Raw genomic sequence first — 27,305 nt, 5'->3', positions numbered from 1 at the left:
CATCACCACGTTCAGTACCGGATTCTTTGCAGAAGAATTTAATCTTTAATGAATGAATTTAACAATAAATGAAATCAGTGGGTAGGTTCATTTATTATCTGTGGATTCTTCGGATACTAGAATTTAAGATAAAGTTTGTTACTCTTATCTAAAATCAAAGTTGTTGTTGGGCAGAGGATTAAGACTATTACTGATGCTCCTGAGATGTAAAAAAAACAAATTGGGAGGTAATGTATTGCTGGCAGCGGCTGAGCAGTGAACGATATTCACCTGGTGGAGACGGAATGGGTTGTCGCTAGGTTGCCACGGCGATGACGCCCAGTGGAGAAGCGTGCAGGTGTTGGAGGTGGGCGGCACTACGGCTCATCAGCAGGATGGAGACACCCGAGCTCATGAGCAACACTGGCATCAGGATTTTTCGGTTGACGGATTACGGGTTTTTTTTTAGCATGAACACCCTCTTGGTCCTGCACACTGCTGAACTCCTTAAATAGACACGAGATGAAAGATATTTGTCTTCTGTACAGAGACAGGATAATGCAAATGGAAAGTTAATCAGTCCTATTAGTGGTGGAATTAAATGCATCCACCGAACCAAACAACGGTCAAAGCACGTGACATAGTTTATAATATCCAGCCGAAATGTAACCGTTGGTTTATCTAAGTATTGGTTTAATATTTTAAATCTAACTGTTGGTTTAATATCCTAAACCCAACTATTGGTTAAGTAGGCTAAACATTACTTTTATCTCGACACATGTAACGTATAAACCCCCCCGTTGGAAGCAGATGCTCTGGTTCCCAGTGCGGAGAGGAGATGTTCGCCTGTGCAGAAGGATCTTATTTAATAGCTGAGTTCCCCTCTGAGTCGGACACGCAAGGCTTAAAAGGATCACACGATACTCAAGATGTATTTCTTTTTTCCTTTGTCTCAGGAGAGAGGAGGAGGGGGGGGGGGCAGCAGAGCGATGCTGAGCCATCCCATAATAACGCCAGCCGGAGGAGCATTTCTGTAATATAAGATGTGCTCTATAAATAAACTTCACATTGTTGCATTTTTCATTCGGTCGAATGAGACACACAGTTTATTATTTCTTCACATCTTTTCAAGTATGAAAATAACAATATTAAAAATAAATAATAATGTGAACTACATTGTGATTTGGTCGGCAAACGTACCGGATGCATTTCGCCGCGCTGGAATGACAACATGTCCCTCTGATACTTTCTTTTTCTTACATTGATTCTACATTGCAGAAGAGCGTTATCCATTTTCTTTCATTTGAGACGTACAAAGCGTTCAAAAGTCTGTAATCAGAGGACAAATGTTCTTTCATGCTTTTAATGTGTTGGAAAAGTTCTCTTCACAAACAGATGAACAGAACGTGTTCCACCAGGCTGAAGACTAAAAGAGACTAAAAGAGAATTCATCCAGAGACTCACTCTGGATTTAAAGTCCAATGATGATCGAGGCTCAGTGGAACGTTTCCAATAAATCGTACATTTGGTGTCCGGATTGTTTTTCTGTTAGTACAAAAAGAAAGCGAAATATCAATATAACAGTTGATTGCAAACTTTTGAACGGCGTCATTTTATCCCCCATAAACCTGCTTCCTGGATAAACACCAGGTGACACATGACACATCCTGTCATCAATCATCTAAACACAACTACAGCTCTCATGACATGACCAGGGTCTTTGTAGGTAAATAAAATACAGCTTGAGACGGGGGATAAGAAAACTTTGATCCAAGAGAATATTCCATTTCTTTGGAATTTGAATAGAGAGATTCTCTCAGAGGGGGTTTTGTTTTTGGAATTAATTTCTTTATAATCTAAGAGAATATTTTAGTTATACTTCCTCAAACAATAAAGGCCTCACTTCAATCTCTGGTTCCTCAAATTGTAAGTTTGCAACTTTAATATGGTGAACTTTAATATTTCCCCTCCCCCGGTGCTCCGTTATTACAATTCCTTTAACTGCAAAGGCCCAACTACGCCTGTCAATTCAAAGAGGGTGAAAATTAAACGGTCAACAAAAAGTTAGATTGAAACACAGCTTGACATTAACATAAAACAAGCAGTTAATAAAATGCACAGGTGCTAGGCAGACTGGTTCAGGGGGAATGTGGACTGCTAATGGATTAATATGCTGTTTCACAGTGTGTGGTTGGTGTTTTTTGGTTCATATTTGTGACTTTAACCCTGCTTATATATTTATATATATTTACAATTATAGATTTACATTTCATAAATCAGTAAACAGAGTTACTGCGTAGCTCAAGCTTCAGGTGACCGACACAGGAAGTCACCTGGACCCCGTTCCCCGTACGTGAAAAGTTAGACGGATCATTTTCAGGATAAGATTACATACGTCAGGCTTTTCGGTTCCACGAAGCAAGTTTGGCAAAATCACCATAGCAACACATTCATAAAGTCGACCCTGCAGGCTCATTTAAGTCCGCTGGGTAAGCTTACAAGGCTTCTTTTTATCTGCTTCTTTTGAAAGTTGAGATAATTATTTTCACTAGCAGGATCTCATTGGATGATGCAGACCCCGAAGCCTACTGCCAGCAGGCACATTCAAAAGAATATAATCTGGTGGATTGGGGAATTAGCCTCTACATTTTGCCAACACCTACGCATTTAACCCGTCTGCGATACTTTGCCGTGCTTCTTGTCTAGCCCTCGCAGTGGTGGCGGTGTTCGATTTTGCCTCAAATATTCAGTTCAATTCATTTCATTTCATTTTCTAAAGCCCAAATTTGCATCAGAGGGCTTTACAGTCGGTGTCCCGAAAACCCTCATCGGCCCGGGAAAAACTCTTTGACTCTTCCTCCTTCTGAAGTAGGACACACATGCGCGATTATCCTGGTGACTGACGTCTGGTTCATATTAACGAGACTGTTTGAGCCCGGATCAGCCTTTGAGGAGCCAGGTTAGCGTAATTTCCATCATCGGGTTAATTCAAACTGGCTAATGGGGCATTTTATCGTCTTAATTGAACCACGTACGAGGAACGGGGGCCCTGGTAAGATTCCAGAGTCGGATAAACTGTGTTCGTCTCCACTGATGGTGGAGAGGAAACAGTAAGTCGCTTAATTCAACTGAAGAGTTTTGTTCCAAATACAATAAAACAAATCCTTCACCTGGTTAATAAATGTTGGAGCAGATCCACTTGCTCACATTTTACGGAGTTCCCGAAGCAGTCCTCTCCAGTTAAAGTGCGAATACGACACTCTCCCTATGCTAAGCTAAGCTAAGCTAATTACCTCCTGGTTACCAGTGGTGTTGATCCTCTTGTCTGACTGAACTACTGCTAACTAACCACTCGTGTGCTCGGCTTTGAGCTCATTTCATGAAAGACGTGTTATTTTGGAGCAAAGCTCTTCAGGTAGAAAACGCTGGAATGTGCTTAAGCTTTCTGGATAGTCGATGGAAGTGGCCCGACTTCGCCAAGCTGGCTGAGAACAGAGGAAGGTAACACAACACACTACATCCAGAACACAACAAAACAACAAAAACATTAATCTTAATTTAGTTATTGGCTGCGTCCAGTGGATCCAGTTCAGTCCAGCTGTGCCCCAAAGTTCTCACTGATGTAAGATCATCCAAAAAAACAAACACAAAAAAGAAAGTTTGCAAGCAGGAAGTAAAACGGAGACGTGCCACGAACGTGGAGAGCTGTACATACGTCTTCTGACCCACTCACCTGCCGCAGTGTCCTTGACCTCCGTCCTCATCCAGCTTCTCCTCCTGAGGTTTGTGAGGCTGATGCAGCCTTGCAAAAGTGTTTCAGTGTACTCCAGTGATGTGGCGGAAAAGGATGAGGACAGCAAAAGGGAGGGACGGGGAGGGGTATCAAGGACAACGCCAGCCTCCTCCTCCTCCTCCTCCCTCCTTCATAGCGATGTGGACTGCTTGATGCTGTGAAAGCTGACCCGTGAGGGGGAGGTGGGGATGGACATGGCCTGGGTCATCCGGTTGCGGATGGAGTGCTGCTCCTGCCAGCGGTGGAACCGCTTCCTCACGGCCGACCGCACCTGGGAGAGAGGAAGAAAAGTAGCCCGTCAGCCGCGGTAACGGAAAGGCTCCACCGAGACGTCACCGCGTACAGGTCCGCGCGTTTATTTGCACGGTTTTCATAAAACCTGGTGAAGAGCAAGTAGAGGCACTTTAATGGCGGATCAGAACCTCTCAGCTCTTCCAGCTTTTAACGCTCTAATAATAAACAGTACTGAGGCTTCTCAGTAGGTAAGAAGTAACTAAGTACATTTACTCTAAGATAATAAGATAGAATTCCTATTTTCAAATACTTCCATAACAAGATAATTTAAGGCACAATGTCAAACTGTCGACATAACCCCATCATATGAGGTACAAGATAATAAAGATAATGAGATAGTTGTCACTGTTTTGACTAACTTATGTGAAGAATTTGAGGTACACCACATAAATCAGTCTCCTCCATTTCAAACCAAATCATATATTCCAAGCAGAATCTGAAGCGACAACATGCTAGTCCCGATCCAACGTCAATGACCTCGTGTGTCGACCCTCCTGGCAATCGCAAGCCGATCAGAACCATGATTCTAACACACTGTTTTTTTTACAATTCATCAGTGGGTTAAGGAGCACCGTGTCGGCCTGAAAATACCCGCTGATCCTCCACACACAAACACACACTGACACACACACACACACACTTTGTGTGTGGGGACCAGCAGCTCGGGTGGTGATGGTGAGCAGAAATAAAAACACCAGATTACAACTCAGCCGTGAAGAAGCTCCGTCTTGATTAAACCTAAAGATCTGGAGTAATCTGCATTACCGCGGTGGAAAGGTCAAGCGCCCTCGTGCCGGCTTCCTCAGATCCCAAAACCCGAGACGGGAAACAGGACGGAGCAGCGTCTTACATGAAACAAATTAAATGAGTTCCACGCGGGAAAAAAGAGAGTGGGATTACACGAGGATGCTGGTCACAAGTGATGGAGGACGGCTGCGAATTCTAGAATCCATGCATCTTTCTCTAACATTTCCTTTTCTCTAGCTTGTGAAATTCACTCTTTTCTCATAGCACCCCCTCCTACACTGCTACGTCGCCATGGAGACCACACCGTCACTAACTGATCTCCCTGAAGAAATAGTGGCTCATTATAATGTATCCAATGGAATTTCAGGGGAGAAGCCAAAGATATTAAAAAAGATAATAGAGATATTTTTCCAGGATGAAAAACACAGTTCCTGTGACATCACAGGTAGCAAAGAAGTGCTACCACTAGTTCCTGATGTGCTAACGAGCATCGCTATCAGCCCAAACGTCGATGACACACTACAGGGCAGAAAGATGCTCTGCTACGATCGGCCGGCCTGCGAGCGAGGGGCGACTTAATGAAACGTCAATCATGGCACTTTATATGTTTTCACCCCCCAAACGGGGTTCAAATGTAAAAAGCATGTCACAATAGATAAGTCTAATGTACATAATAAAAACACTACAGCTACTAGTCATATTAATAATAATAATAACACATCTGCACGCACAAATGTTCATGTTTCTGTGCTATTCTGAGAGGGTTTCACCTCCGATCTTCAGCGGGAGACCAGATTAAGGCTGACACTGTCATAAAGAGTAGAAAGTGATGTCACTTACGCATGGCGCGTCTTAATTGTGCCCTAAATACGGGAGCCTCGAGCTCCATCACTCACTAATAACACACCAAAAGGGAGAGCGCTGGCGCCCGGAAGACGGAGGAGTGTGGGGGTGCGAGGGGAGGACGGGCGGGCGGGTGGGGGGGGGGGGGGGTGTTGATCAAATGGGTGGATGTGGGAGTGCTTACCTCGCTGTTTAGGAAGCAGTAAAACACAGACACAAAGAAGCCCTGCGAGGAGACAAAGGGATGGAGATCAAGAGAGGAACGAAATGTCATCAGAAAACAAAAACAAACACATCCAAACTGATCTGCTTCTTAATCCGAACACAGCGGCTTATCGCACGCGTCACTTCCAATCACCTCTGGGGACGGGTGCGCTGTCCACTCATTCCAATTACTGGGTCTTTGTGTGGGGGAGCGCGCACACGCCAATACGACGCTAAAGGAATCAAACAGGTTCCACCTCATGTCCGGAGATAACGCCGCCTGAATCTAACGCTGTTTTAAGTTGGTGGTGTGTTGGTGTTGCCATGACGACCCGTGTCAGCGTTTAAGGAGTAGAGTGAGTAAAAAAAACAACAAAATAAATCAAATTTTATTCTCAATGTCGCCAATTAAGATAAAAGGTATTATTCGTCTGCCCCGAAGCCAAAGTGATGTCACCAAGGATTCAGGGACGACGAGTGGATTCCCTCGAGTGGACCTTTTTTGTGAATGTTTTTCTTGTAAAGGTTCAGATTTACAACGTTTTATATAGAAGGTGGCAGTTGAACACAAATTAATTACGGCTGGAGGAAAGTGGGGTAAGGGGAAGCGACACACCAAAAAAGACGCTAATAATAAGCCAGAGTCTAATCAAGGCTTTAGTGTGAGTGTTGTGTCTTAAAGCTGTATTCTCTCCAGTGACCACCAGGGGGCGACTCCTCTGGTCCTATAGAAGTCTATAAGAAAACTACTGCATGATGCTCATTTAATGAATTATGGTCCATTTAGTGTCAAATAAAACCATAAAAAAGGGGATGCTTTAGGGCGGGGCTACACTCTGATTGACAGGTCTCTACCGGAGACATTGACAGCGTTTCTCAGTCAGTTCAAACAACCGAAATTGATCTTGAGGCTTTCTTTACATCAGGCCTATTCAGTCTCTGTTCTAAACACGGCATTTTGTAGCATGAACGACTTTTTTAACCAATACAAAACAGCCTCGGCCTCATCGACGGTGTCGTTAGTCCCGCCCCTAGCGCTGATTGGCTAACCGTTCCAGACCCAAGCAAGGGTGAATCGTACCTGGAAGGACTCCAAAAAAGAGTTGAAATAAATGAAGACGATTTGAGAGATCTCGTCTTCTCCCGGGTTGACGAAGAAGAGCATGTAGGTGATCCCCAGGAGAGGAAGCAGAACCAGAGTGGCCTTCACGGCTTTCCTGCAGGGGTTCAGACAGACTGACGTCTACAAACACAACTGTGTGGCACTCAGAGGCAACTTGGCGGTTCAGCAGGGTGATGTATTCCAGGTGAGGTATATCTACTATTCCAGGTGAGCTATATCTACCTGTACTGGATCGTCTCCGATGTGGTAGAAGCGCGCAGTTTGGTCATCAGGATTCTCACAATGTTGAAGAGGAAAATGAAATTGATCTGTTGGGAGGACAGAAGGGCAGCGGATGAATGTGAGGCTCTTCCAAGTCAAATACTGGTTTTGTTTTTTACTTCAAATTCTCATTTTGCGTTGATCATGGCGCCTCCTGTGGACTAAAGCGGTAGTGCCTCTGCTCACCCGGTCTGCTACGAATTCAGTCAGGGCCGATAGATTGAGCGAGTTGTAACTGAAGCACATTTATTACGGTGTAATAAAACTCAATAATGATTATTTGGAAAGCAATCACGATTGTGAAACTTTTTATGGTTTATGATGAGGTTATTAAATACACAAATAATGTTAGCCATCTCCCTCCTTTCCTAAATTGGGCTTCAGCTTCCTCTCTCCTAATTGGCTTCAGATTTGGATTGAACAAGCATAAAGTCATTTTGAAAAACCTAAACTAATACAATCTGTACCCTTCAACATGGCCAAACCCTCGGCCCTCGTGATCTTAAGTGCTTCTAGAGACGCGCCGAGAGGCCGAATCGATAGCTGGTGCGAGTCGTGTGAGTGGTGCAACACTAGAGCGGGAATCACAGAATACTTCTCAGGGCCTCGGGTGACCCGACCTTGGCCACCTGAGCAGATGCAGGGAGATCACTGACTACCCCTCCTGACTGGCCCTGCGTATCGGGTTTAATGACACCCTGCGGTCATCATATGAAGGGGGAGGGGCCTCCCAACGGGAGACAGCGCCGACGTCCCGGTGACCCCACAAAACTTGTCGAGGAGATGAAAAGCCGAAAAAAAGAAGCTTTCATTGTGAGCAGGAGGTTTTTTTTTTTCTTGAGGGGAAGCAGCAGCAGCGATATCGGAGGAGGCAGATGTGTGCTTTCGGGGAGAGTCAGAGGCAGCAGTCACAACCACAAAGAGCCTCCAGGGTGGAATCACTCGCTTTTCGATTGAGGAGATGAGGGGACAAGGAGATGAGGGGACGAGGAGATGAGGGGACAGGCTGCTCCTCTGTTTCGGGATGGATGAAGGTCAGGCCCCCAGCAGGGGGGGAAACCACCCTCACGTCAGAGGAGTGGCTCCAAGTCCCCACAGAGATGAAGGCTGGCGGTCGGGGACCAGGAGCAAGTACTCAGAGTAAAAGTAAATAATTACAAGAAGTACTCTGAAGTATTCATGAATTGACCTTTGGTATTTATTTGTCTTATTTTGGGTCCATTGGCTCTGCATAGCTTGTCACTTTTAAATAGACAGTAATGGAGTTGTAATATCAACTGTGTGTTTATTTATCTGTGTGTTCATCCTTTGATTTGTGTTCATGCTTTTGGGCATAAACCCTGATACTTAATACACACACAGTTCATTAAGGGGGCGAGTTTCAAGCTCGGCTCCAGTCTGTGGCGCCTTGATTAACAACTCCATGAAAGCCTCAACAGCACGTATTTATTATTTGATATTTAAAGGGATTACGAACAAGCAGCAGGTTGTTATTATTCAAACTGCTAATTCAGTAAAATGAACAGTGAGTGTGACATCCTCCTGTTTGTGGATCGAGATCGACTCCCTTGGGTCAAATTTAGGAACGGCCGGACGAGATCCTCCCCCTCCCACTGCCACGGGGTTTCCCACACACCTCCAATAATAAGTCCATAACTAACTATAAATAGCAGGTACTCAGACCTTTAAAGACAACAATGTCCTCAAGTCATATCCACAGACATTAAAAAAAGGATTAATACCCTGCAGTTGTGATTGGGACTAATCGGGTCGTTTTCCTCCTCTCGGGAAATCAGAGACTGTTCTTTAAAGTGTTGCAAAAGAGTGAAGATGTTATTCCGCTGTGGTTAAACGTTTAGCTGCCGGTGCAGACAGTTGAGATTTAGTGATGAAGTAGAAGCCAGGAAAAGACCCCCGGGGGACGGATATAACCCAATATTAATTTATCAGAGGGACTAACAGGACCGAACGCATGGCTGGATTTCTCTCCTCTCGCTAGCTGCAGAGATTAAACGTCACGCCCGACAGGTAGCGAGTCAGAACTCCACATTGATCATCTCCAACGCAAAGAATGTGCTGCGGCACTCAAAACATTTCACGCCTGTCAGGCGGTTTAAAGATGTAATAAAGACAAACTGGATCGGCGATGCTATGTAAAGGAGGAGAGCCTCACCACTAAGACGAGGATCATAGGACCCTGGTAGATGTAGTCGGTGTAGACGCCGGCTCGCTTCCCAAACCAGCACCTGAAATGAAAAGAGAAGCCGGTCATGCTTTTAGTTTTATTACATCGATTTGTGTTCAGGTGTAAAAACGCACACTTTGTCAGTCAGGGATTCGGTCAAGATATGACACATAAAAGATTGCGTTGCTCAAAAGTGAATTTTCCGATTTTCCTAAATTAAATGGAATCTGGAAAGCTGCTTCAAATAAAATAAATGGTAATATATATATAATAAATAAATAATCAGCCACAAAAAGAAAGTGTGTATCAGATTATACTTGGATAAATATTAAAAGAGCTAATATATAACAGGATTTACTCACCTTCTGTATTTTTTTTCGTATTTTCAACAAATTCCATCAATGCTTCAAAAATGGGACACATCTAGTGTTATTTATTATTTAAAAGAAAAAAGGCTCAGTAATTTCCTAAAACAGCTGCTCATTGCAGAGTCAAACATAACTCACAACATTTTCAGCAGCGCTTTGATCCACATTTGGTACTAGTGTGTGTGTGTGTGTGTGTGTGTGTGTGTTGCTGTTTTAATGGAGCTCTGTAGCTCGGAGGAAGGAGAGATTTTATCAGACTGTGACCCTTTACTCACAGTCGATGGAGTTTAGAGACAAACAGGAGAGCAACGTGGCGCTGAGGACAGACCGTAGATTGTAAGATAATCAATGTCTGTCTAATTATAGACTATATTTAGAACATCATCATTTGATCATCACCTCATAACAAAAGTAATCTCCCCCGAGGGACACAGGAGTCGCCGCTCTAATTTATGTTGTTGTGTTTAGGGTTTCAAAGGGTTAGTTGACATTCATCAGTCACACAAAAATGACTGAGAGGTGAAATCACTGCTTGGCTCAAAAGAGCCGAAAATATTTTAACTAAATAACAGATTTGTACACCGACTAGAGAAGAACCTCACACATTTTAAGGAATCAAACAAACACCAAATGGTGAACGCACTTATGTAAGTCGCTTTGGATAAAAGCGTCAGCTAAATGACATGTAATAATGTAATAATAAAAATTAAAATATTTTTGGTGCAGACTTCCATCGCCACCTGTCTTCCAGGTAAAGAACGAGACCACTTCCCATCGATCACTGAGGACTCTCAAAGGGAAAATGGCCACAGGGCATAACACACCTTTAACTACCAACATTGCACAATGCAAATGTGATTATCAGAGCTTATTAATAGGCATTCATCTCCTCCTGTCTCTGCATTTCTTACTTCTCGTTGTCGTAGTACAGCTTCCCAATCGCCCAGGCCACAATTATGGGGAACGGTATACCTGTGAGAAAATGTAAAAAAAACAACAGACAAATTACATTATTTTTTCATCTATTTCTGCTTTCATTCTTGTTTTTTCTGCTTCTGCTTATAAAAATACCCCCGCAGGGATTTCAAGCTCCTCGTCAGAAGCTTTTCTTTGCTCGTGCTCTGCGATCCGAGGATTGGAGCCGGGACGTGTCACCGGCCGACCGCTTTTCCGCGTGGACGAACGTGAAGCCGGGCGGCGCGGAGCGAGCGTTTGATTGACTGACTCGAGGGAGCGAAACGGAGACCTCGGGAGACTTTCCACTTTGTTGGCGACACGCCGCCACCGGCGCGTTGCTGCACCTCAGGAGAAGGCCTCAGACTACCTGAGAAATGTCATTTTTTTCCTTTTTGTTTACATCTCCTATGCTTCAGTAACACGTCTGCTGCGCAAAGCCTGTGCTAAAGGCAAAGTGAGGCGTTTAGTCAACGGAGAACCCAGGGATCTCCATCAAGTCCAAGGCTCCAGCTGCTGGGCGGATTTCTGTGGCAGGTTTTTTGTCAAAACGCTCTTCAGTCTAACTGACTGGCGTTAAATCAGGAGTTCAACGTTTGAGAAAATCCCAAAACCCTGTTTTCTTGCTGGCTCTTATGACGTTACGCTATGGAGTGAGCTAGAGCCAGAGGCGTTTAGCCTAGCTTAGCACAACGACTGAAAGTAGCTACCCTGCTACGTGTTCAAGATCAACTTTCAGGTTCACTTTCGTTTTGCTTAAAACCTTCGGCCTGGATTTGGCTCCGTACGCGCCGTGTATTGAGTGGGCCGGTCTGACAGTAACTCCCGGGTCACTTTTTTCCCCACAGTCCGCCCCTGGTGGCGGTGGCCATTTTGTTTTGCTTTGAAGGAAGCAAAGTTTGCCAATTTGCCTGTGTTGCCGTTCTTTATGCTAGGCTAAGCTAACTCCTTCTCACCCTAGTTCCTGACCTGACACACAGAAGAGGAAAGTGACATCAATCTACTTGTTGAAACAAGTGTATTTCCCACAATACCTCAGCGTCGTAAGGCTTTAGCGGTTTGTGTACTCACACCAGCCGATGCAGATGAACATCCACTTGCGCAGCTTGTCGGTGGAGTAGGTGAGGACGATGGCCGTGTGGAGGTAACAGCCCTCGCCGAACATCCAGAAGAAGTTGGTGGAGTGAAAGTAGTTGAAGGAGGCGGTGACGAGGCGGCACCAAACCTGCAAGAACGAGTCCTTCTGTTAAAGATGTGAAACATCATCGGACGGTTCCACATTTCATGACCTATTTGAAAAGATGGCACTGCTGACATTCCATGTTTACTTATTGCCAATAACCTCAGTAATTTCCTAAAGCTGTAGTTTTTATCTAACGAGCAGTAGTGCATTTGTTGGGGACTACATTTATTGTTCTGGTGCGTATTTAACCTCTTTTGCATCCAGATCCCTGTCATCTGGATGATCATAATCTCACCTCTAACAGGGCTGATGATGAAATACGTCTAGGAAAACAGAATCATGCAAGTGGAAGCTGAGTCTGCATGGTGAGAGGGAGCGATGCGTACCACGTTGCTTTCGTGCACCTCGGGACTCATGGTCATCTGGACGATGAACCAGGTGGCGTTCCTCAGGATGAAGGCGGTGATGAGGTTCCAGTGGATGATGTTCCTCAGGCAGCGAATGCTCCTGTGAGACCAACAAAAGGAGAATAATCTCCATGATCCCAGATGCTCATGCCTCATTCTCAACATTGATTAATAAAGTATGACCTGTGACACGTGATCAAACCAGAAAGAAATATCTGGATTAAATACGTTTTGAGTTCAAGTTTTCTTGTTTATTCTAAACAAGCTTTAATTGAAATAAAGTAAACTGAGTTGAATTAATTATTTAAACATTTTGGGAAATACAATAATTGGATTTCTTGCCGAGAGTTTGAGGATAAAAGCGCTCTCATGTCTGTGTGACAATACTTCAGCTGGAACTAGAAGGGATTAGCTTAGCTTAGCATTAAGACTGGAAAAATCATTCATGTTTTATTGTATTTTAAACAATAAAACAAACTCACAATGAAATGTACCTAAACTGACTGCTTAAATTCCTTTTTCAATTATTAAATGCGAAAGATTTATACGGCTTTCATGTTCAGGTTGAGTGGGGGGATTAGCTTAGCTTAGCATGAAGGCTGTAAATAGGGGGAAACAACTAGCCTGGAACATAAAATCACATTGTGTCCTTCTCAAATATCTGTTTGTTGATTAAACCTACAAAGTAAAGCTTTAGTGGTATTTGTAGATGTATTTCTACATTTATGCTTAGTTAAGCACACTCATACTCACAGGCAAAGGAAATAGATGAATTAAATATCTCCCCCTGCTTTAAACAAAGACATGAAGCTCAGAGCAGTGATCTCCTCCATTAAGACACAACCCTTAAGTAGATGAATATGAATAATGAGGAGAGAGAAAGTAACATTTTCCCCCTTAAAGCAACACAAAGTAAAGCCTCATTTCCACTAATTTAAATTTTCATTTTGCGTCTGCCCTACAACGCCTGATGTTGTTTTTTTTCATGCCGTAAATAAATTGACCCTAGGACACAATTAAGAAATCCGCCTCAGAGCGAGAGCTCGAAAATAGAAACACTCGACCGAACGGACGTATGGAGCCGACCTCTGTCACAGCGGTGACATGCTCACCAGCTGACGGCATCATTAGCCAGCCACCGCAGAATTATTATTTAATTATATCCCAGCATGCATCATTTCTTAATAGGTGTCTCTTGCAGTGGCTTTGTGCGGACCGAGAAGACAGCGTTTGGACCGCTGACGTTTCATTGTTGTGTCCTATTTGTTACTGTCATTGTATAATAACCATGGAGCTCTTTCCTTAATTAAATGCAATAACATGCTCAACTAAAGAACATAATTATGATATTGCTACACAAGAGTAAAAGAACAGCAGCCCTGAGTATTGAAAAATAATACAAAGTTAGGTATTGTCCAACAGACAAGCAGCTGATTTCCTCCCAGTATTACTGTGACTCCAAAGGCAGCCGAGAGCATTTCCTTTCTTCTTCTTTCAATGAGTCGTACTCATTACGCTGCGTGACCTCACTTCCTGCGGAGCCTTGCCCGTGGGGATTGCTCAGCCTGATGGGTAATAATTAAGAGGAAACAGACCTGCAGTCTTTGTCAATGAATAAAAACAATATTAAAAAAACATGAGTTCTCATCCTTCGTCTCTTCTGCTATTTCCCTTTATGGTATAAATATAGTATTGTTATTAGTTAATAACAATACTATATTTCTGCAATAGTGATTCTTTTTATATCATAACATATACTATATTGTGGTATTATCTTATCATTTCAATTATATTTCTATATGTCTATAACACTATATAGTGTGTACAGTGTTTTAACTATTATATAATGAAACTTGTATATTCATCCCCAAGGGGAAAGTCTGAAAGCCAATGTAGAATTTAAATGAAAGAAATAAAACACTAAATTAGACAGTAAATAAATTAAAGAGATGTTACATGAAAAACACCACATATTAGATCATTAAAATGAGAAGAAATTGGTGAAAATATTTGTGTAGAAGAAGCTACATAGTGCACATCCGGCCGCCATGATTTGTGAACTACGTTTACATTTATTGGTATAAGTAAATTATAAGTACATCGTACTCTATACACAGTATACAGAAAAGCTGTTTTCATTCAAACACTATAGAAAGTATATGTTTCAAATAAAGTTTAGAGTTTAATTTGTAGGTTAATGTTGAAGTTACACTCAGAGAGGAGAACGTAAAACAGAGCTTTGTGTATTTTCATGCATATTAAATAAATAGTTCTGGTTGAGTCATGTGAGTGTGAATGGTTGTTTGTCTCTTTGTCAGCCCTGCGATTGGCTGGAGTCAATCCAGGGTGGATTGACTCCAGCCCCCCGCGACCCCGTATGACGGATACGAGGTTTGAAGATGGATGGATGGTTGAATCATCTGAGAATAACAGACAAAGTCTCGTTCTCGAAGTCTCAAGAGCGGTGGAGACGTGAGTGAGATTTGGCTGAGCGATGCTTAGCCAAAGAATTGCTAACGTGTAATAAATGTCGGGATGTATTTCACAATGTGGATGAGAATAAAGATTTCAGAATTTAAAAAGTCACAGAGATGCAAACAAATATGGAAAGATAAAGACAAAAAAAGTCTTTCCCTTTAAAACAGTAACAAGTCAAACCTGAAACCTTGCCCGGCATTTGCAAACATATCACTGTCACAGTCGGGATCATTTTTGGGAGAATTTGGCGACATCATTCTTCGTGACATAATTCTTCATGACATAATTCGCAGTGGTTAGGGTCACGAGGCGAAGCGGGTCGTTTTCTTATCTCAGGGTTGATGGTTCAATCCCTGACAGCTTGTGTCAAAGTGCCTTTGCTTTTTAACCTTGACACATTCCTGCAAAACAACTGCCTAAAGGCTGCAGCCTGTGATTTTACAGTATTTTTCTTTTATCTCGTCCAAAACACCAAGTTAAATTTGTAACACGGGATAACCTATTTAATAAAATGAAACCTAATTATCGTGTAAAATGTCTGTTCTTCTGTCAACAGAAGTAATCTAATAACGCTCCAACTGCCAGTCAGGGTTTTACAGCCCTCGAAAAACCCCTCTCTCTCTTTCTCTCTCTCCCCCCCTCCCCCTTCTGCTGTAATCCCTTCCACTCGTTCCACCACACTGAACAGGAGTATCAACCTTTTCTCTCCATCTCCCCGGCGGAGACAACCTTCCCTTAAATGTCTTCTGGATCTCATTAAAAAGTGAAGAAGGTGAGTAATAAACGGCCAACTCCTCCTCTGCCCCGATGCCATTTTTAGCTGGCCGACCCCCCCACCCTCCCCCGCTCCCCTCCCTCCCCACCGACACTTGCCGACCTCCCCACCAACGCCTCCTCCCTGTTAGAGCCAAACAAACATGGGTTGTGCATACAGGGCGCCCTGCAGGGCTTCCATTTATGACGTTGAAGTGGCCTTTCATGCTTTTCTCACCCGCCCCCGGAGGGATGGAGGGGGGGGGTTTCGGGGATCGATAACGGTTCCGGCTGTTGAGGGCGCTAAGACCTTTTCTGTCCTTAACGCTCGGTTTATTTCGGTTTGTCAGAGAAGCCGATTCCACCTCCAGGGGTCCCAGCAGGCCCCTGCAAGACGGTTTGGCTTATTTTCTTCCAGAGATGGGTTTATGGGTTCCCATTTGTTTGTGGGGGGGAGGGCGGAACATGTGCAAATTTTTTTCATCATCTGTGGGATTGAGATAGAGACGGTTTCATCCCATTACCAAATGTTTTTTTTATACGATGAGAGGAGCTTTAAGACAACAGGGATCTGGAGAACAACAACGTCTCTCATCATCAAAAGTCAATTGTCGTCATGGAGACTCACCTCTCATCATCAACAGTCATCATCGAGACTCACCTCAGACACAGGAAGAGGAAGAAGGCGACGAGCAGTGCCACCAAGGAGATGAAGTGACCCAGGAAGTTGATGATGAAGGCGATCTGGTAGTGCATCTTGCCCTTCTTCTGCGGGGAGAGAGAGAGAGGGAATCACTGGATGAGTCTTGGGGGGGTTTCTCCTTCTGATTTAAACAAACAATATTCTCAGTATAAGAAAAGCGACTTCAAAGACTGAAAACCCTCTTCTGTCTTTTTTTCCTTCTTTCTCTTTTCACAGAGACTTAAACTTTTAAAATTAAAACTGAGTAAAAGTGTGTTGAGACTCTCTCGTCTTATTATGTTCTTCTTGTTTTTAAACCATACCCGAAAAAAAATCTATAACTCAATACCCGTCACACTGACGAGTGTATTCTGACGTGGTGAGCGTTGCATTACGGACTTCATTTCTGGAGGAATGGGGGCCCTGATGTTTCCATAGCAACGGTCCTGGGTGCATGAGGGCGTCTTCAGTGATCACGTCAACCTTTATGTCTTTATGCGCATCTTAGATCTCGTTGAGGTTATTTTTTGTCTCTTCGTGGTTATTTGTCTCCGTGTCGTCATATGTTATGTTTTGTATCTTTTTTTTTTTCCTTCCTGGGTGGAAATGATGAACAGGGGTTCGGGCCCTCGCATGATACTAATCAGCCACCTGCCCATCACTGTGGGTGCTATCACATTCCCCCCCTTGGTTGTTTTAATCTGAATAGTGGGAGGCAGGCGAACATTTGAACTCAAGGTTTAACGTGGAACACGGACACATCTTCCATCTGAATCGTGTCTGTAACTCACAAATATCCATTGTGATCAGATTTTCCCCACAATACCGATAGTAATCTATGCTGTAAGTGGATTTATGTAACCTACTGGTGTCTACGCTGAGATTAAATGTGGACTGGTTTAATCCCTGCGCCCCCGCCCCCCTTCCTGAAAGACGTAATCTCGTTCCCTTTATTCTGGTGCAGCAGCTCAAATCTTTAACTCTTTTTAGAGTCTGCAGGAGGCTTCGTAAATACATACACAGGCAGACTTAATGAAAACTGAGTCTTCGTAGAAAATAGCTCATTTATTATCAAAGACTTCTGAGAGAGACTCACACGACCAATTCAAGCGTTCTACAGCTCCTTCAAACAGCTGTATTAATTCACGTTAGTGAAAACTTTGTCCAATACTCATTTTTACTGAATGTGGCTTCAATGTATCATGAAGCAGCACGCTGCTGCCCACCCGTTGCTAACAGCCAGCTGGCCCCCTTCCTGCTGTTGTTCACAATGCAGCTTTACCGGGGGAAATAAACGATGTGCGGGAGAGTGTTTGAACACAGGTGTGTAGCACTTGTGTGCAGTACGGGGGGTTGTTGTTGTTGTTGTTCCTGTTCAAATGAGCTCATAAAGCATTTGATGACTTGATATCATTTTATTTTCTGATAGCGCTGTCGGTATTTGGACGACTCATTTCTTCACCCATTTGAAAGTGAATAAACACCACGTCTCGTACCTTCACGTCGAGGTCCTGATGTAATGCAACGCATACGCTGGTAGTTTCTGTTGTGTCTTCTGGCTAAATGTAATCTATGCAACGCTGTGTTGTGCAGAGGAACCTGACAAGTGGAATCAAGTCAAACAAGAGAAAGTGTTTGTTTTTTAAAAAGCACACAGAGGCTTCAGCTGTCTTAACGAGAGAAATCACGTGGTTTTATTTTGTCCCGGCCGTTGCATTGTTTCATTGAAGACTGTAAAAACACTAACTGTAGCCATCAGGACATTTCTCTCTGCGCCAGCATAATGTATTCTTCCAGCAAACGAGGAATGTAGATTTCACCCTCCATCTTTTCCATCAGAGAACCGCTATAAAAGGATCATTCCAAGGGTAGTGCGACAGGGGGGGATGATTACAATGATTAGTGGCTACACAATGGACGATTCATCTTTCAATGTATGTATGAGTGCAGTAATATAGATGTGTGGAAGGAACGTGAATCAGGGCTTTAACAGACACTGAAAGGCCCCGCGGCCCAACACCCGACATAAATCAAGGGAACAGGAGGTTTTTAAAATGGATAGCGGGGCTCAGAGGAGGGGGCGGACGGCGAGAGGATAATATAAGACCCGCCCACCACTCGCCTTGGGTCTCTGTGAAAATGTGTGAAGCACAAGAGTCATACCCAAACCTGACTCACTCTCCTTCTGTGAGAAACAACAGACACTTCTTGTTTATTGGAGAATATAAACTCCAGGAAAAGAGGACCCCCCCCCCCCCCCTCAAACAAACGCTCCAATAAGCCTTTGATCCACACAGTTTCTCTCCCCAGCGGGGCCGCTGAATATCCGGTTCAATACGGGCTGAACTTTAGAATGGAAGCCACTCGAACTGGCCCTCCTTGTTTACCGCGATATCAATCACGCCCCCGCGGCCACCTGGTGATTTATATTTCACGGCTATAAAAAGGAAAGGAAATCAAATACTTTTTAAAAGGTTGGACATTCTGCATCCATCTTACGCTGGGACGGATCAGACGTGAGACGTCGACTTGCTCACGGGTGCGTCTGGTGACCTCGTCGGGAGGCGAACGCGACCTCACAGGTGAGACAAAACACACATGTGTCCGTCTCGCCTATTTGTGTGGCAGATTCTAAAACACACATCACTTACAAAAAAACATCCATTTCACAACAATTTAAAAAAAAATGGAATAAAAAGATGAACCGGCGCGAGGAGAGAAACACAAAGAGACAACACCAGCAGAGACAACATAAGATATTCTGTCCTGTGAAGCGCCCGCCTGCTGCCAGCGACGGGCCGATGTTATTCATCATGTTCAGAAAGGCGTCTAAGACTAAATTAGATCCTTCCAAGAGTGTCACACATACGTCCACATCATAGTTTATTTTTCATCTTCACTGGGTGTTCACATCATAGTCTATTCATCTCCACTGCATGTTCACTAACTCTCCTGTCATTTCAGATCCTCCCACCTCGTCACCTGATTTCCTGCACCTGGTTCTCCTCACCCTCACCTGTGGTGCCTTCCCTCGTCAGTCACTCACTATTTAAGCCAGTCACATTCTGTTGCTCACTGCCAGATTGTCTTGTGTGTTCTACCAAGTTTTCCAGCGTTTCCCGAAGCCATCCTGTTTTTCTCGATTCCGACCTCGTCTGTTCCTCGACCCCGATTTACCTGCCTGCCCCGTTTTGGATTTGTCTGCCTGTCTGTGTGCCCTCCTGATTCTGACCCTGCCTGTCCTCGTCTACGGATTACCTGCCTGCCCCTCTGGACTTGTTTGCCTCCTGACGGATCTCCCGGTTTTGACCCTGCCTGAACCTTGATTAAAACCCTCCTGTCTTGTCCATCGTGTACGAGTCGTGCATTTGGGTTCTCCCGTACTCCGGTATCAGTAACCGTGACAGTACAATCTGGCCAAACATGAACCCAGCCGACCAAGAACGTACCGAGCCCGAAACCCCGAATCCAAGCAACATGTTGCAGCGCCATGAGCAGCAGCTCCACTTCATGGCTGAGGCCATGCAGTCTATGTCGGCCCGCCATGAGAGCAGCATGGAGTCCCTCCGCGACCACCTGCGGAACCTCGCCGTGGTGACGCGTACTCCGGACGTCACCCCCGCTGCTGCCCAAGCACCCACCTCCGCTCCAATGTCCGACGCACGTCTTCCTCCACCCGAGCGTTGTTCCGGCGCTCCCGGTTCCTGTCGACCGTTCCTGGTACAGTGTTCGCTCGCCTTCGAGCTCCAGCCGTCCGCGTTTCCCACCGAGAGGTCCCGGGTAGCGTACATTGTTTCCTTGCTCACAGGGAGAGCAAGGGATTGGGGAACGGCCGAATGGGCTAAACAGACTTCTATCTGTTCCTCCGTCGCGTCGTTTTCCGAGGCGATGCAGAGGGTTTTTGACCATGCCACTCCCGGACGAGAGGCGGCCCGGGGACTGTTTGGTCTGCAGCAGGGAATACGATCCGTTTCCGACTATTCCATTGACTTTCACACCATGGCAGCGGAGAGTGACTGGAACCAAGCCTCGCTTCGCGATGCCTTCTACCACGGATTATCCAGCCGCGTAAAGGACGAATTGGCAGCTCGGGATCTCCCTGCTGGTTTAGACGAGCTGGTCGCCCTCGCCATTCGGATCGACGGCCGTCTGCGGGAGCGGAGAAGAGAGAGGGTCGCTTGCGCAGCTTCAGGATCACCGCCGCGCCAGTGGCCGGAACCGCGACGGGCACCAACCGAGGGTGGACCTTCTGAGTCTATCGCGGGGCCAGAGGCAATGCAGCTGGGACGGGCTCGACTCGCTCCGGCTGAAAGGCACCGCCGCCTGCAGGCCAACCAATGCATGTACTGCGGTCAAAGCGGTCATTATGTGAACGCTTGTCCAGTAAAAGACAGGGCTCACCAGTCAACCAGAGGGCGCTGGTGAGCCGGGAAGTTAGATTAGAAATGCCCTCTCGACCCCAAATCCATGCCCAGTTGTTTTTCCAGGATAAGAGCTACACTGTTCCGGTTCTGATTGACTCGGGTGCAGACGCCAATCTCCTCGACCAAGACCTGGCCTTCAAGATGGGGATTGAGCAAATCGCTTTGGAAAGACCCATCCGGGCCACGGCGTTGGACGGTCGGCTACTCTGCAGGGTGACTCATCAAACCACCCCGCTGCGCTTGGAGATGTCAGGTAACCACAGTGAAGCACTCACCTTTCATGTACTTCATGCACCTCAACAACCAGTCATTTTGGGGTTTCCATGGCTTAGGAGGCATAATCCGCACATTGACTGGGCTACTGGGACTATATTTGGGTGGAGTCCTCACTGTCACGCGGTTTGTTTAAAGCCGGCGTCTGCCATTAGCCGCTCCGTGTCTCCTGAGTCCCCAGATCTCACGGGCGTACCCGAGGATTACCACGATGTAAAGGAGGTGTTCAACAAGGCTCGGGCCACCTCACTACCGCCTCACCGCCCGTACGATTGTGCTATAGACCTCCTTCCGGGCACCTCGCCCCCAAGAGGGCGACTATTCTCTCTGTCGGCCCCTGAGACTAGGACTATGGAGAAGTACATCAGCGACTCCTTGGCTGCCGGTCTCATTAGACCGTCGTCATCCCCGGCCGGCGCGGGGTTCTTTTTTGTGAGCAAGAAGGACGGATCCCTGCGACCTTGTATTGATTACCGGGGACTCAATAACATCACCATCAAAAACAGGTATCCACTTCCACTCATCTCATCTGCTTTTGAGTTGCTACAAGGGGCAACCGTATTTTCCAAACTAGATCTACGCAACGCTTATCATTTGGTCAGGATCAGAGAGGGGGATGAGTGGAAGACGGCCTTCAACACTCCCAGTGGACATTATGAATATTTGGTCATGCCATTTGGCCTCACTAATGCCCCAGCTGTTTTCCAGGGGCTGGTAAACGACGTTCTCCGCGATCTGCTCAATGTCTGTGTTTTTGTCTATCTGGACGATATTTTGATTTTTTCCAAGTCTACACAGGAGCATGTGATACATGTACGGCAAGTCCTCAAGAGACTCCTTGAGAATCACCTCTTCGTTAAGGCAGAGAAATGCAGTTTCCACACCTCGGAAGTATCTTTTCTGGGCTTCGTCATCAAAGCCGGCAATATTCAGATGGACCCTGCGAAGACCAGGGCGGTGGCAGACTGGCCCCAACCCTCCACCCGCAAAGAACTGCAGCGTTTTTTGGGCTTCGCCAATTTCTATCGGCGGTTCATTCGGAACTACAGTGCTGTGGCTGCTCCTCTCACCGCTCTAACCTCCCCACAAGTGCCCTTTCAGTGGACCTCGGTAGCGGCCAGGGCATTCGGGGAATTGAAAACACGTTTTACCTCTGCCCCTATCCTTGTTTTCCCAGACCCTGCTCGCCAGTTTGTGGTGGAGGTGGATGCGTCGGACACCGGTGTAGGAGCAGTTCTCTCGCAGCGGTCGTCTACAGATCAGAAGGTTCATCCATGCGCCTTCTTCTCCCGGAAACTGTCTGCCACGGAGAGGAACTATGACATCGGGGATCGGGAGTTTTTGGCGGTAAAGCTTGCACTGGAGGAGTGGAGACACTGGCTGGAGGGAGCTGACCAGCCGTTTATGGTATGGACTGACCACAAAAACTTAGAGTACATTCGCTCTGCCAAGCGGTTGAACTCCAGACAGGCAAGGTGGGCTCTATTTTTTAACCGTTTCGAGTTTACTCTGACTTACCGGCCGGGCACGAAGAATGCCAAACCTGATGCCCTGTCCCGTCAGTACCAGTCCAGGATCTGCGTTCAGAGTCCGGAGAACATTCTCCCCCCTGAATGTGTTGTTGGGGCAGTGGCCTGGGAGGTGGAAGAGGAAGTAAAACAGTCTCATACAGCGCAACCGGCACCGAGTGCCTGCCCCGATAACCTTCTGTTTGTCCCAGCGAATCTGCGCTCAAAGGTCCTGCAGTGGGGTCACTCTTCCCGCCTGGCTTGTCACCCGGGAGTGATCCGCACGCTAGCTCTGCTGAAACAACGGTTTTGGTGGCCCACCATGGAGAAGGACGCTAGAGAATTCGTCAGTGCCTGCATTATCTGCGCTCAGCATAAGCCCTCTCACAAGGCTCCATCCGGCCTTCTTCACCCCCTGCCCATCCCTCATCGTCCCTGGTCCCACATTGCCTTGGATTTTGTAACCGGCCTACCCCCATCTGACGGTAACACAGTTATTCTAACGGTAATTGATCGCTTCTCCAAGTCTGCTCAACTCATCCCTCTACCTAAGCTGCCTTCTGCTAAAGAGACAGCAGAATTGCTATTACAGAAGGTGTTCCGCCTGCATGGTCTGCCCGTCGATGTGGTCTCCGATCGGGGGCCACAATTCACTTCTCATTTTTGGTCTGAGTTTTGCAGGCTACTGGGGGCCACAGTCAGCTTATCGTCTGGATTTCACCCACAGTCCAACGGTCAGGCAGAGCGGATGAACCAGGAGATGGAGACTTCTCTACGCTGCATCTCTTCCCGCAACCCCCGCTCTTGGTCCCAGCAACTCCTATGGGTCGAGTATGCCCACAACACACTCCCCAGTTCGGCTACCGGGCTCTCACCTTTCCAATGTTCTAGAGGATACCAACCTCCGCTGTTTCCGGAGCAGGAACTGGAGGCAAGCGTCCCTTCTGTCCAGGCGTTCATTCAGCGGTGTCGGCGCACCTGGAAGCAAGCCCGCTCCACGCTCCTGCGTACCTCGGACCGGTATCAACGGTCGGCTAATAGACGTCGCACCCCGGCACCCTGCTACGTCCCGGGACAACGTGTCTGGTTGTCCGCCCGGGACCTTCCACTCAGAGTGGAGTCCAAGAAGTTGGCGGCTCGATTTGTGGGTCCCTTTCCAGTCTCCAGGGTCGTCAACCCTGCAGCAGTCAGACTCCAGTTGCCGCGGGCCATGAAGGTCCACCCCACCTTTCATGTCTCCAGGCTAAAACCTGTCCTGGAGAGTCCACTTCAACCCTCCTCCAGACCCCCTCCGCCCCCCCAGCTCATTGACGGGGGCCCAACTTACACGGTCCGGCGCCTACTCAAGTCTCGTCGACGGGGTAGGGGGCTGCAGTATCTGGTGGATTGGGAGGGATACGGCCCAGAGGAGCGCTTGTGGGTCCCGTCACGCCACATACTAGACCCTTCCCTGATCAGGGACTTCCACAGAGCACACCCGGACCAGCCCAGTGGGACGTCGAGAGCCGTCCCTAGAGGGGGGAGTTCTGTCACACATACGTCCACATCATAGTTTATTTTTCATCTTCACTGGGTGTTCACATCATAGTCTATTCATCTCCACTGCATGTTCACTAACTCTCCTGTCATTTCAGATCCTCCCACCTCGTCACCTGATTTCCTGCACCTGGTTCTCCTCACCCTCACCTGTGGTGCCTTCCCTCGTCAGTCACTCACTATTTAAGCCAGTCACATTCTGTTGCTCACTGCCAGATTGTCTTGTGTGTTCTACCAAGTTTTCCAGCGTTTCCCGAAGCCATCCTGTTTTTCTCGATTCCGACCTCGTCTGTTCCTCGACCCCGATTTACCTGCCTGCCCCGTTTTGGATTTGTCTGCCTGTCTGTGTGCCCTCCTGATTCTGACCCTGCCTGTCCTCGTCTACGGATTACCTGCCTGCCCCTCTGGACTTGTTTGCCTCCTGACGGATCTCCCGGTTTTGACCCTGCCTGAACCTTGATTAAAACCCTCCTGTCTTGTCCATCGTGTACGAGTCGTGCATTTGGGTTCTCCCGTACTCCGGTATCAGTAACCGTGACAAAGAGAAATACAACTGTTTATTTTTAAAGACCATCTATCAACGAGGAGGAGGGATTCACATCTACATGCCACACATACACATTTCCTTGTGACTTGTAACATCATATCAGACCCCCATATGTGTCCTCGTCCTACTTCATTCATCGAGAGGTCTGCCTACTCAAACATTTATGTCAAAAGGGAATTATTGTAGCCTACACGTTTTTTGTTTAGTAAGGAGAGAAATTGCACTTTTTAATGATCCCTAGCAGAGTTTTGGGGGGTAAGGGATGAAAATCACAGCCAGAACGACTCCTTTATGACACTATCTTCAATTCCTGCTCTGGCTGTGTGTTAAAGAGCCAAAGGCAGAAGAACAGGATATCCTAGCTTAGCATAAATACTGGAAGCAGGTGCACACATTTCTCATTTTATATGAAGGATGTTCTGATAAAGCAATTATGAATCATAAAAAGTCCCATGGATTTACTCTTTACTCTACTAAAAATGTTAATGAGTCTGGCGAGCGACCCAGAAAGCACTGAGAGACTAATATTGTAGTTTTAGTCTTTTCGTGATACATCGGGTAAAGGAGATTGATGGCTTTGCTTTAAAACCCGGGAAAAAGAAAATGCAACCGAGATAATTGAAGCAGCGCCGAGTAAACAACAATGTTTACGGAAACTACAGTGTTTGCATATTCAGCTGCGTTTGGGCAGATGGTCGGGTCGGGCTAAACAAACACATCACGTACTTTTACATTTCACATGAAATACTTTAAGTGTCCCCTCGTCACGGCCTGGTTTAGATCCTCGTGTCCCCTCGGAGAGCTTTGTCGCTCCTAATTAAAATGAGTGCTCATCGCCGTCACATCTGCACGTCACAACGCGCCATGCAGGTGGCAGCTGAAAGCGTGCACGCAGCAAAGCAAAAGCGCCCGCGTGCAGCATGTGACGAAATAAATAAAAGAAGTGGAGCACAGCGGGACCTTAACAGCAGCGGTCTGCCGGCTCTCCTCGCTCGCTTCGCCGGAGGCCGGCGGCGCTCGGATAAATCACTGTTGCTGGCTGCTATCTCTTTTGACAAATCAACTAAATGAGGCGCCCTTTTTTTTTTTCTTCCTCCCTTTCGTTTAGCATTGGAAGGCTAAAAGGCTGCGGGGTTGATTAGCGGATTTCAGGGTCCCGCCTCAATTTTGAAAAAAAAAAAAAAAACGGAAACCAAGATGGCGTGAAAGCCGCGGCCGGCGCCGGCGCTCGTCACGCAGCAGATCCCCGACACTTCCTTTTGTCTGCGGCGTCAGCTTGAGGCTCCGAGGGGAACAAACCCTGAATCCATATTTACTATAAATAAACTCTCTGAGTGAACCCGTCCCACTCGTCTTCCACCGCTGACCTCGCTTTTGCTGTTGGTTTTTTGATTATGTTTCACGCTTGGTAGAGCCTCCTTAATCAGGATACATGTGTCTCACCTCTGCGTGAAGAATGGCCTTACACATGGTGTAGTTCCCCTTCAGCGCCCACGTCCCGTTGCCAAGACATTTCCTGTACACGTTATCTGGAGAAGAGAGTAAGAGATGGAAAAAAAGGAGACAGCTGTTAAACAAAGAACATTTTTCTCATTCTTTCTTGACTTTACAATACTTCCTCGGAAAAATAGAAAAAAAGGGCCTTTCTGCTTTTGAGCCTAATAGGGAGCGATATCATTAGAGGTGGGCCAGCGAGCTGTGAGTTCTCACACGCTTGCTGTCAGGACATTTTGCCACCCTCTTCTCCTTCTTTACATTCAGACCGGAGCTTTTCTCTCCAGTGATTGTGTTTAACCTGCAATTTTGTGTGATTTTACCCTAAAACAAGACGACCCACTCTTAAACACGAGGGTTCTTCACGGAGGCCTTTAGCTTCTGCACAGAACTATTTGCTTCTGGAGAATATGTTTTTAAAAGCTTCTTTGTAGGACTACGCGTACCATTAAAAATAGTTCCTTAAGGGTTGGTAAAAGCTGATTCAGCCCTTCAGGAAAGCACACGAGGAAACTTGTAGTATAAATACTAATCATACTGTTTAAATATTAATAGAAATATAGAATATAAAAGGGTTCTTGGTACAAACCCTTTGGATGGGTTCTTGCCAATCCCTATTGCCTCCTTTTAAATAAAAAAATAGAAGACAGAGGGACAGTGAAGCGGTGATTATTTTAAACTAAATCTAAAATAAACCCATCACTTCTGCACATTGCTGGATAACGGAGCGGCGGTAGCGAGGGGGCGGCTCGGAGGCTCTGACAGATGATGAGTCAAATCATGTTTTTCCATTCGGGCACACCACACATTTCTTGCCACATTATCAGGGCGGATGTGAAATCATACTGCAACAAATTTCACATTTGTCATTTCACATTTATTATTCCTTACGATGAAGGCCAAAGAAATCATCAAACAGGACACAGAGGGTTTGAAACGCTGCAAATGAGGCAATTTAAAGATGAAAGGCGACATGTCAGAGCTATTCTCAAAGATATCCGTTCTCACATCGCCGGCTGTCTGCAGGTGAGCCGGTTCAGGGACCACGAATGATATGAGCGAGGGAAAAATTAAGTTTGCCCCGGATGAAAACAGTTGAAACAAACATGCCGTCTCATCAGCAGCGAGGCCGCGTCCAAACGCATTTGCTTGGCTCTGCTCTCCTGGACAAGCTAAACCCTTCTCACTGAGTCATGAGACCATGAGACCATGTGACCCCGATCCAGAAGGTCGACTCGGGTGGACGGAGACGTTGGAAACATTCCCTGC

At 46.1% G+C, this 27,305-nt stretch overlaps 1 protein-coding gene across 3 annotated transcripts in view; it reads right to left on the bottom strand.

Annotated features, from left to right (window-relative positions):
* Positions 1 to 1,055: 1,055 nt before the first annotated feature.
* LOC120819552 (corticotropin-releasing factor receptor 1) overlaps positions 1,056 to 27,305 on the bottom strand; it is a 44,499-nt gene continuing 18,249 nt past the window's right edge. For 2 of the 3 annotated variants that reach the window (XM_040177062.2, XM_040177066.2), the window contains exons 5-14: positions 25,986 to 26,071; positions 16,234 to 16,340; positions 12,321 to 12,441; positions 11,823 to 11,976; positions 10,709 to 10,769; positions 9,418 to 9,490; positions 7,206 to 7,291; positions 6,942 to 7,077; positions 5,841 to 5,882; positions 1,056 to 4,043 (exon numbers count right to left, since the gene is read on the bottom strand). In XM_040177062.2, coding sequence (XP_040032996.2) covers positions 3,903 to 4,043; positions 5,841 to 5,882; positions 6,942 to 7,077; positions 7,206 to 7,291; positions 9,418 to 9,490; positions 10,709 to 10,769; positions 11,823 to 11,976; positions 12,321 to 12,441; positions 16,234 to 16,340; positions 25,986 to 26,071 — 1,007 coding nt within the window. In that variant the 3' untranslated portion in view covers positions 1,056 to 3,902. The remainder of the gene's footprint in view (positions 4,044 to 5,840; positions 5,883 to 6,941; positions 7,078 to 7,205; positions 7,292 to 9,417; positions 9,491 to 10,708; positions 10,770 to 11,822; positions 11,977 to 12,320; positions 12,442 to 16,233; positions 16,341 to 25,985; positions 26,072 to 27,305) is intronic. The other variant, XR_013467690.1, reaches the window with a different exon arrangement.

This window comes from Gasterosteus aculeatus, chromosome 5 (assembly GCF_964276395.1).
Source record: "Gasterosteus aculeatus chromosome 5, fGasAcu3.hap1.1, whole genome shotgun sequence".
Taxonomy (NCBI): domain Eukaryota; kingdom Metazoa; phylum Chordata; class Actinopteri; order Perciformes; family Gasterosteidae; genus Gasterosteus; species Gasterosteus aculeatus.
Note: the sequence above shows the minus strand (reverse complement) of the source record. Positions and strands in the feature narration are given on the sequence as shown.